This window comes from Zeugodacus cucurbitae, chromosome 6 (genome assembly GCF_028554725.1).
Source record: "Zeugodacus cucurbitae isolate PBARC_wt_2022May chromosome 6, idZeuCucr1.2, whole genome shotgun sequence".
Taxonomy (NCBI): Eukaryota; Metazoa; Arthropoda; class Insecta; order Diptera; family Tephritidae; genus Zeugodacus; species Zeugodacus cucurbitae.
Genome location: NC_071671.1, coordinates 70,187,536 through 70,199,413, shown reverse-complemented (window position 1 = coordinate 70,199,413; position 11,878 = coordinate 70,187,536). Strand labels below are relative to the sequence as shown.

General features: G+C 37.5%; 1 protein-coding gene across 8 annotated transcripts in view; it reads right to left on the bottom strand.

The window, feature by feature from the left end:
• Positions 1–340: 340 nt before the first annotated feature.
• Positions 341–11,878, bottom strand: part of LOC105221479 (homeobox protein orthopedia) — a 43,491-nt gene continuing 31,953 nt past the window's right edge. For 5 of the 8 annotated variants that reach the window (XM_054233729.1, XM_054233730.1, XM_054233731.1 and 2 more), the window contains 4 exons: positions 3,511–3,715; positions 3,145–3,270; positions 1,975–2,138; positions 341–1,756 (listed from right to left, as the gene is read on the bottom strand). In XM_054233729.1, coding sequence (XP_054089704.1) covers positions 1,358–1,756; positions 1,975–2,138; positions 3,145–3,270; positions 3,511–3,715 — 894 coding nt within the window. In that variant the 3' untranslated portion in view covers positions 341–1,357. The remainder of the gene's footprint in view (positions 1,757–1,974; positions 2,139–3,144; positions 3,271–3,510; positions 3,716–11,878) is intronic. The other 3 variants (XM_054233732.1, XM_054233733.1, XM_054233734.1) reach the window with 1 other exon arrangement.

Here is an 11,878-nt window from a genome sequence, read left to right as displayed (position 1 = left end):
AGTTCTTATCTTGTTCACAACGCTTCTAATCACACTTTTGGTGCTCACATTAAGCTGGCTTTAAATAATATATTTGCGTTTACTTCCTATATGTTCGCCTGTGCAACTGTAGGTTTGTATAACTCTTATCAGACGCGGTTTTATTGGGTTTTTTTTTATTTCATTTAAATTGAATTAACATTTACTTATCAGCTAATTATATAATAACTTATTTGGAAACATGTATGTATATATGTATGTATGTATACATATAAGTATGTATATATATTTAATAGTTATATGTAAATATAGTTGCTAAGTTTAACTTTAATTAGATAATTTATAATTACTCGTTCACTGCTTTCATTGCATTTCGTATACATTTGTTCTTTTACATATTATAGTCTTTAATTGCGTTATTAATTCGTTAAGTACATACATATATGTATGTATGCATGTATGTATGTATATTTGCTTAAGTACAGTATGACACTTTTAAACAAAACGGAAATTTTTTATATACACTACATTTAATAATTGCGTTTGTAACAGATTTATAAGCTAAAAATCGGAAGAATTTGCAGCTCAAATACAGTGACTCAAAAATTTACACTGGCGTAATGTTGACTGCAACGTGGAATGATAAAATAAATTTCCATATATTCCTAACTAACTAATTGGCTTTGAAAAGCTTTCATATAATTGTAAATGTTTGAATAAAAATCGAATCTAATTTTTCGGTCACTGTATATGAGTTACATATATATTTATATTTACTTAACGGCATTTGTAGGAAATTATTTGTTTAATTTTTCTGCATTCATCAGGCTGAATCAATATGGTTGTCATCGATAAATAAAAACACTTGGAATGTTGTACAGTACTCATTATTCCTACATATTACTACATATATCCACCTTTTTACAACTTCAACTTAGATGCATGTATGTATGTATATTCTCTCATGATACTTACATACAAACAATTGAAATCAGTATGCAGTGCACACAAGTTTTTTTTTTTTATTTGTAAGCCTTAATTCTAAAGTTTGCATTATTATGCTGCAGTTCACTTTTTACGTATACTTCGTTCGATTCTTTGCTAGTCTCTGTGAAAACTATTCAACAAAACAAAAAATAATAATTTCAGCAAAGCACTCGCCGCCACTGTTCCTCTGCTGCGTCCAGTGGCTGTCAAACTGGTGTTTGCAATACCGTTTCTTTATGCTTTGTCCGTCATGCTCCTTAGTGATTGCTTAATATCACCATCCTTGCGCCATTCCACCATCAGCATCCGCTTTGGTCACCTGCTAGAACTCATGATTCCCACAACTGGGAAAACCGTAATCCGAAAAGCTTTCAAAGCTTTTCAACAAATTTCAGTAGACCGAGTTATGGTGTTCGTAATTGTTGTGTGCGGCGGCCGCGTGATGCAAATACGATGGAATCGCCGATGTTGCATTCAATTCGGAGGCGCGTCGTCGCAGCGCGGCTATACTGTGTCCTCGCCAAACATCCTCTTCGCCAACGTTGCCGCCATCTGTTGGCGATTGCATCGATTGGTGACAATGTGCCACCATATGGGAGCCACCATTATTTGCCGTATGCTCTTGATGTTGTGTCTGCGACTGTTGTTGTTGTTGCTGTTGCTGCTGTTGTTGTTGTTGCTGTGGTGGTGGTTGTTGATGGTGATGACTCTGTTGGTGGGCTTGTTGCTGCTGCTGTTGTTGTTGCTGTTGCGGCGTTGGTGGCTGCTGCTGATGATGTGGTGGACCACCCTGTGAAAAGTTGAGAGCACGTGAGTTGAAATTGAAAAAAAGTCCATGGTGAAATAGGTGAGTTTAGTCGATTCATAAACCGTGTAATAAAAAGTATCCTGCGGATGCTTTTACGGCGTTTATCCTGTGCATGCACCCGAGAAGGACATTTTGTCAAATCTCGACTAAAACTCACCATATTCTCCTAAGCATACAAAGTCACCATCTGTTGTACTCACCATTTGGTCGCCGTTCATGTCGTTTGGCCCCGCGTTCGGCTGGTTCGACAGTGGCGGTGTTACCGATGAGCACGAATTGATATTCGGAGGCGTGGTCGTGGTAGGCGAGCCGCTGGCGCCGCAGCTTACGCCACCAACCGTGTGCTGATACATCATCGAATCACCTGAAATTCGAACAAAAGGGTTAAACGTAAATCACTCAAGCAAGCATGGAATTTTTCACGCACCACAACACTTCTCGAAACATACAAACAAATAAAACATACACATGTACATATGTATTATAATTTAAAAGAAAATACGCTGCAGGCGTAGGAAAATCATGAATTCGTCTCCAAATTTTCAATTAGCGCGGGAATGCGAAAGTCAATAAATAGCCACCAAATAATGATTTCACATTCACTCACTAATGTGCGCGAGTGTGTGTGTGCGTAAGTGCTTGTGGGCCATTGTCACCTATAGCCATAGCCGATCCGCCATTGTCAGTGGACTTTGTTTGCATACTTCCAGTTTTCAGTGATTTTTCACTGGATTTTTTCCTTTTCGCTCCGGTTTTGTCAACAGCTAACTGTTAATTATAAAGGCACATAAACGAAGTCATGGCTGGCGGCAAAAGGTATAGGTTTGTTGTTGGTATTGTTTTTTTCATCGATTTTTGGAGCAAATCAAAATGCGTAAAAGTCGTGTCTAAGCAATTCTCGAGAAAACTGGTGAACTTATAAAAGATTTGTCAAATTTGTTAATTTGAAAAAAAAAAATGAAAAAGTGAAGAAATAAAATTAAAAAAAAAAAACTGTTTTGATCCGCATACAACAACATAGTACGCTGCAATTGACTACTTTGCGTCATCGCTAATAATATTTACATTTATTTATTCATTTATTTACTTTTCGTTGTGATAAGTTTATTAAAAGTGATTAAAAGGGTGAATGGAAAATTTGTGGCCTTGCGAAAGGGCATTCCTGCACTCTCGAATTGATTCCGTACACATACAATTAGCAATAGATACACTTGAATAAAACTAGCTAACTCGGATATAATACACTATATATGTATTATAAAAAATAAACTAAACTGTCGAGTCGATTCGAAAAGAACACCCTTTACTTAATGTTATTTTACAAGATTTAGTTGAAATTTGTTAAATTTTCAGTAATCATTTCCACATACCTAAAGCGTTTAGTCCATAATGCTGATAGCCGCCAGCACCCATTGCGGAACCAATGTTAATACCCGAATTAAGACCACTATTTATTGTAGACGAAAGCGGCGAAGATTGATTTAGTTGACCAAAACCTTTGATTTATCACCGTAATATTTGTGTAGGATTAGTATTCAATAGATGAATATTGTTGTTAAAGTGTAAACAGCAGAGAAGAAGAAGAAGAAAAGAATAAAAGATGAAAACAGACGGTTAGTACTTCAGTTAGATTGATTAAGAGAAGCAGTCATTAGCATATAATATAAATTTGCGCATTACTAAAGAAGAATGAGACTCCTCTATTCTACTACTAGCTAGTTGAAAGCACAGTGCACCTGCAGTCATTGGATTCACGCCCACGCCCCAGCGATCGCCGCCGAACATGCCGGTGCCGCAGAGGCCCTCGCCCATGGCAATGTTGGTTATGTTGGCGCCGAATGGCGGCAGTCCATGTGATGGCAGCAACGCGCCCGGTGTGCGGAAGACATTTGTGGTCTTCTTGCGCTTCTTCCACTTGGCACGACGGTTTTGAAACCAAACCTGAAATGAAAAAAAAGTCAATAATTGCACCCAAAATTCAAATCAAATTCAATTTCACTGAGTAGACAGTTGAATTAGTAGGTTGCGGAATATCTGACATGAGCGCAATAATCATATACAAAATCATATATCTAACATATGTACATAAATGACTGCAACACACACACGCACAAGCACATGTGTATGTGTGTGCTGCACAACGCAAATTGTTGAACAAGCTGAGAAAACATAACTTTAATCAAGATCAATTACCGGCTTCAACATGACCAACAACAGCAACTACCGCAACATATTTTACAATAAATAATCACCGCACTTGTAGCGACATAGTTTGCACAAACACACCCACACACACATCGGCACACACACTGAGATGATTGCAAGCGCATACGCCTAACCACATGATAACCATAAACCCAACCACTTGGAGTCGTCGCTCAATCAATATTTTGAATAAACACTGCTAGTCGCCACGCACACGGGTGGGGCAACCATTTGTAAACCTTCGAAGGCTTCGAAGCACACAACCAAGGAAACAAGCAAGCAGAGCAGAGGCGCGCTGACTGCCGGGGCAAGCAACAACTCAACAATCACAGTTACCTTCGCTCCACTTCTTAAACTTCGCAAAACATGGCTACCACCCCAGCAAACACTGCCACAACTACTTATATATATCCTATATATCCATGTAAGTGCCGTTAAAATTGAGACAATCCTTTACATGGAGAGAGATATGTTCATATTACATAGTACATTTGCATGGCAGTATGCATGTTGATGTTGAAGTCACTGTAGGGGAACAGAAATCCGCACAGAAGTGAAAATATTTCTATGGGACGTAATGTTAATAGGGTCCGTAAAATAGTGAATTAAACAATTTTCCAATGTTTAATATTTAGATAACTTCTTTAAGGGTTTCTCAACATACTTCTTCCAATACAGATTATTTTGATAATTACGAAAGAGAGAGAGACAGAGAGATAGAGAGAAAGTTATATGCAACCCACGAATAGTTCGAAAGTAAAACACGATTATGCATTTGATTTTGTTATTTATTTCTAGAATACTCTCAGATCTGCATAAAAACAAATAAGTCCTGAATAAATATTTCCCTCTTGGGTAGTCATAAATGAACTGCGAATTGTTTATTTGCATATTAATTAATTGATTTAATCTCTGTTGAATGTTAAACAGAATGTTGTAGCTCTTTTGTATTAGTCTTCATTTATCCTGTCAAGCTCTTTGCACCCGTACGTCCGCACTATCTCTTGGCCTTATAGCCATGTGCGCATATTTCAACGAATAATAAGGGCCATGCCATGACTCCCAACTGACACCTCTTCCTTCCGCTTTGTGAGCGCCTAGAAGATACTCGCCATTTAGGTTACTAAAGAAGACAATAATATTTAGGCGAAATACTTTAGAAAACTTGGGAATTGAATTTTACCTGTAGTGGCATGAGTTGAACCACCAAGCACCTTTGTAATCCTTCGCACAATTTCCGGTCCAACTGTCATTGTCCTGATCGTATGTACTGAACTTTTGTCCACTGTGGTAGAGAAAGGAATCACCTGCACTTCCAGAATACTTTCCCAAAATATTCAATTCGTATTTTTCGCTCCCATCGCCCACAGCGAAAGTGTCATAGTTGGTGTACTTAACGGTATCGTAGAAATCACGCAATTCGAATTGTAGCTCATTAAGTTGCGCGTGTGTAAGCGCATGCAGTTTGTCCAGACCAATAAAGAAACTTGTTTCCAGGTTTCTTGTAATCATTCCAGTTGCGATAGAAGTTCACTTCTCTGTCTTGCCTACGCTGCACCAACATCCAGGGGTCACCACCGCTGCCATCGAGTAAACAGTAAACGTAGAAGGGTCGTTCCTCCCAACCTTTTAATGGTAAGCGTATTTGGTAAATGCCGCTTTTGCCCTCTGAACCTGCAAAGCGCACTGTCTCCACACAATTGGAAGGTAGAGGTCTCGTATTGGATTCCTCGTTCAGTATGTACGTCGAGACGGTGCCCAAGAGGAGCAACAATAACGCAGTGTTAACCAACATTTTTATACACAGAATGTTCAGCTCGATTGCTTGTTTTGGACTAGTCACTCGACTATAAACGCACATTATTTATACAAGAACTCTTGAAGCTAAATCATACTCTCTGGCGTCTTCTAAGAAATATATACACTTGTATATAATTCACGCAAATGCCCGTATGGTTGTTGGCAAAGATTAGAAACGTTTTTCCGTGGTTTTTGTTTTGCAAGAATTGTGTTAAATATAAACTTACTACCTTATAAGGTAGACCTAGATTCGGATGTAGCCGAACATGTCATACTACCGTAATTCGCAAGAATCAAAGTCGGGGAAATATGCCTAATCCTAGAATAATAGTTCCTAGAATATAATGGAACTAATACTGCTTAACCTTACGAGGAATTAAGAAACCGTATTTTTTGGTGGTTGTGGATGACCAATGCTATGCCTAATGTCAATAGACATGTAGGTCTGTCATGTTTTTATGTCGCATGTTCGTTATTTGCATATCCAATCTTGTGAACTCCGATTCATGGGACAGAACGAGAAAACCTCACTAATGAGTCGAAAATTTATAGAAGAATATGCGCTACTGCGTAGTCAATTTAAGTAATCACATTAATAAAGATTCAATATATATACGTATAACATATAAATAAGTTTGTGAAATATAAAAATTAGCTTTCGCTAAGAAATTTTAAACTTATAATGTGTATAAAGCTTCGGGGTGTGTCGGGTTTATTTCCATATAACTCACAGAAAACTCTAAAAATATGCGAAAGTACGATCAAAGGGTGATAAGAAATGCGGGAATAATTGTTTTTGTGTAATTCATTTAATTTAATTCTTTTTTGCCAAGAACAGTGGAGCTAAAATTAAAATTATGCAACAAATTCTCATATTCTCCGTGATTACACAGCCACAAAAAAATCTTTGTCATGACCTGGAGGTCATACTATGTGTGTCTCATGGGTTTGGAGTCGGTGAGTCCGAATTGAATTTTGAAAAACCGACACCGGATTCGTAATCAGCGACCCCGAAAACACCCGAATAACGAGATTCAAGCGATACCGATGAAGTTTTAAAAACACTGTCCGCCATATTAGTTTTCTATTCTTTCATATCATATCATATGGGTGGAACTTTGATGTACACTAACCATAACAGAATTCTGTCACAAAATATAAAACTAGCCACTGTAATATAATAAAATTTATAATTCGGCACGTGAATACTTTTATTTAAACCAGCCTACTGATTAGTTAGTTTTCAGCATAATTGAAAGCGTTGAAATATACCAGTGCTTCACAGAGTGATAAACACAAGAATTGTATTTTATTATCTATATAAAGCATGTAAGCTTCCGGTTTCTTTTTTCATTATTCATTATTGTTATACTCTCGCAATAAATGTTGCTAAAGAGAGTATTATAGTTTTGTTCACATAACGGTTGTTTGTAACACCCAAAACTAAACGAGTTAGATATAGGGTTATATATACCAAAGTGATCAGGGTGAAGAATGGAGTTCGAATCCGAATGTCCGTCCGTCCGTCTGTGCAGGCTGTAACTAGAGTAAAAATTAAGATATCTTGATGAAACTTGGCACCATAGGAAGGTTGCTTTCGAAAATGAGCAAAATCGGACCACTGCCACGCCCACAAAATGGCGAAAACCGAAAGCACATAGAGTGCCATAACTAAGCCATAAATAAAGCTATGGAAATAAAATTTGGTATGAAGGATCGCGCTATGAAGGGACATATTTGGATGTAATTTTTTTGGGGAAGTGGGCGTGGCCCCGCTTTTTTATACATATCTCGCAAACCAGTAAAGCTATATAAACCAAACTTTCTGCAGTCGTTTTTTTTAGTCACTTCCTAATACAGTCCAAAAATGAAAGAAATCGGATCATAACCACGCCCAGCTCCCATACAAAAGTTAGGTTGAAAAATACTAAAAGTGGGTTAACTCATTGACGAAAAACGTCAGAAACACTAAATTTCACATAAGAAATGGCAGATGGATGCTGCACGCAGATTTTTTTACAAAATGGAAAATGGGCGTGGCGTCGCCCACTTATGGATCAAAAACCATATCTCAGGAACTACTCGACCGATTTCAATGAAACTTGGTTTGTAATAGTTTCCTTACATCCCAATGATATGTTGTGAAAATAGGCCAAATCGCTTCACAACCACGCCTACTTCCTATATACCAGAACTTTGAAGACAATCTGAATCGTTTACATTACAATATATAAAGTAAGTACTAGTGAAGATATCGGTGCAGAACTTTGCACAAATACTATGTTAATAGTGTGGCAGCCCCATTCTAAAAATCTTTATACCATATATATGACGAATATGTGGGTCAAAAAGTGTAGTATATAATATAAATAAAGTTAACTAAATAAATTGCGAGAGTATAAAATGTTCGGTTACACCCGAACTTAGCCCTTCCTTACTTGTTTTTTTTTTCATTTATTTCCTCAAACTTTCGGTACTTAATCTACACTGAAATGTATTTTTTATAATCGAATCGAAGTGGATTATAAATATGTCGACGAGAATTCAAATTGTGATATATAGGAAGTAAGTATGTGTAGTTGCAGTGTGACGTCGCACAAAATAACAGAAGAATGTTAAATTTGTTTGAAACTGCTAGAGTAGTATCCTATAGTATAGAGTATGTGTCTTAAATAGCTGAAACTTCAAAATTTTTATGTGAAATCTTCGATCGTCAATCCTTTTCTTTTTAAAGTCGCTGAACTTTCACAAAAGAGATTTTAACATGTAAACAGCTTAATTCTATTCGCTCTTATTAGTCCACACGATATTGTATGACAACGCAAATATATATATACATATGTATACTATACGCTCACTTCCGCGAACTTCACCGGAAGCGGCATCTATATCACTTTTGTTGACAACTTGGACAAGTTCTACGATTATCCTTTTTGTCAAACCTACGACAGTCGAAAGTAAAAAGTTGAAAGTCAAAAATAAATGACTCGAGTTAAAAGAATGTGCTGAAGTCAAAGTCAAAGTAAACCTTGGCTGAGTGCGCCAACAAATGTCTTTAACAGTTCCCTTACTACAACAAAAACAACTGTGCGAATTCGCAACAGCAACCATTGGATGTCAAATGCCAGAAAGTGGGCACCAAAAATAGTCTTTGGATTTGCGAGTGCAAAGTGACTTTGCTTGTAGCGCTGATGTTTGGTCTCTGGAGGATTTTATTGTTTTGTCGAGGCCATGTCGTTCCATCTGTCTTCATGTGTGAAGCACGCCTGTTTGCCGCAAAAGCTAGACGAGCTGGTATTTCGGGGGTAACGAAGCATATTAGACACTTATATGTGTATGTGTGTGCTTGTATGTCGAAATGTGTTTATTTATTAATGAAAAGGAAACGTTCTGCACTTTCTGAGCTTATATGTGTTGTGTTGCTTTCATATATAAAACATACAATGAAAGGCAAAAATTAAGAAAATTATTCATTTAACTTACTCGTATGAAAAAATGAACTCAAATCTCAATATGCATAATTTTTTTTTAATTTTAGCCTCTCGTTTAAATTTCATGTAGAGATATAATTCTTGTTTGCCGCATTTAAAGGTGCCACAAAAGTTTGGCTGGTCGAAAACTGACTTTACTGCGACCTTGACTTGTTTATTATGTATTCTTTTACGAGCGTGTCGAATGGCTTCGAATAGCATGAGTTTGTATGTGTGTGTGTGTGTCTGTCTGACTTTTATTGTATGTAATTTGTAGCTGTGCGTGTTGGTGGTCTGCCTTTTCATTTACTTTTAATTTATTAAATTAAGTTCACTCCCACTCAAACACACACACTCACGCAAGCGACCTGGCAAACGCTTGTAAACAAATAAAAATCAAAGGCATTTACACTTTGCATAGCATGCATTTAGGAGCATTTTGGGTTTGTTTGCCACAACATGCTTGCGATTCTTTCACACTTCCTGGCACACTTTATTATGCTTATGCAGCCCATCCGCTGCGCTGCCACAGAGAAATTTTATTTATATGCATGTGAGTGTATGTGTGTTGCAAATAGGCAAATCATTGCCTACTTTATGGCGTGCGGCCGCCGTTGAAATTGCCAGCGCTAAGCGCACGTCGCTTGCGCGCAACCACCAGCCAAGGTGGAGGCGTTGAAAGCTAAAGAGGCGTTAAAAATCAGGCGTTTAAATTTTCATGCTCACTGCCTCGCGCCCCTTTTGCCTGCTGGAAGGCCAAATTCACATTTCAGGGTGTGTTCTTTTCACTCTAGCTTTTGCTGTCACGTTTTTGTTGTTGTTGTGAAATGTTGACTTTTTTGTATTGTTCGTTGGCGTTTTATAAATTTTGTTTTGACGCGGAATTCCGCCCTTCCAGCGACATGCATTCATCCCTTCATGAATAAATTATGAAATGATGAGCATGCAAAACACATTAAAGCGGTGGAACGACCCGAATAACGGCAGAGCAAGACATAAATAAGTGGGTATCTTTGTCTCAGCAAATCAGGTCAAATGCATTATGCCACAAACACTGAACACTGAGATTAATCGAAATGCTGGCTCATATCACTTTTTGTTTGCGTGCGTTCTTATATTTCAAATAAAGTTTTCTCTGCCAGTTAACGTTGTTAAAGATTTAGAATTCGAATCATAACTTTTATTGAGTGCCCCTAATGCAGTTCTCTTGTCGCTTTCAATATCAATCGATAAAGATTAATTAGAGAAGAACTTTGAGGTTAGAGGAGAATGAATCCTTGTTACATAACCTGAAATAATAATTTGATTTTTTTTTTAATTTTAAAAGGTATTTTTTTAGACCCGAATAAATTCAAGTCGAGAGGCACAATTGTGGACCATTAAAAAATTAATACCAATCGTTACAAACAACAAATGATCTAAAAATATTTTTTTTTGTTTTTTAGGAATGCTTTAGAAATAAAAAAGAAATTGTCCTGCGAAACCTGGCCTTCAATTTCAACTGCGTAAACAAACAAATAAATATTTATTCCCCCCAAAACGAATACAAGTGCAATCCGTAAATTATACAACATAATAATAATAACAGGTGTTTAATAACACATTTTCATAATGCACAATTAATGTTGCAACATAAAGAAAAGATGACAACAATGAGCACCCAGCAACTAACAACAACACTTTTTCATGTTGTTGTTGTTGTATTACTTATAACAGTGTTTGCTTTTATTTAAGTTGCTGTCTGCCACAAAAGCATATTTTGCCATCAAACACCCTCGGGTATAACGACAACAATAACAACTGCTTCGATGGCAATTTCACCAGCTACATTTGTATATAAATGTGTGTGTGTGACTGCATGTGGCTTAGCCGCTGTACGAACAACCTTGACATTTGGCATCTTCGCACTTCGTTTGTGCGTTGTTGCAAAGGCAATCTGCTGGCTCATTTGATGTGTAGCCCAACAGGTTCATAATATTCCCTTAACCGCCATTAAACCGCATCATCAGCGGCAATAACAGCAACAGCAACAACAACAACCATACACCCAATGTAGAACATCAAATCAAAACACTTCCCTAAATAATGGTGTTTGTTGTTGTTGTTGATTTTTTCAGCACTCGTTTGTTATTTGCGCGCGCTTCCCTTCGGCCTATTCATGCATCTACTTGCAAACGGACGGATATCATTTTCACCCTCTGCTATTTTTTCGGTTATCTGCTGCAATTTCGCGCTATTTCACTTCCTTTATTTGCCAGCGAGCGCGCATATGCCCTGACGCGCCGTGGTGTGCGTGTGTGTCTGTGTGTGTGTATCTGGGCGCGCTTAATGCCTTTCACCCTCTGAATTTATGTTGTGACCATGGTGTGTCCTGCCACAAAGGCATTAGCCGCATTATTGCCTTTTCATGAACTTCAACTTCATTTATTATTCGCTTCAGATTTGCCAATTTGCCGTTTGCTTTGTTGATTTATGTTCTCGCTGCTCGTTTGGCATTTATTCCTTTGTTGTTGTTGTGTTTTCTGACTCAACATTGCTCTGCAGCTAACAATGAGTGCTAATAGTTTTCCAGCCTAAAAGTCAGAAGTGTTGAAGTGGCCTTGGTTATCGCTTAGAAATTCACCTTTTT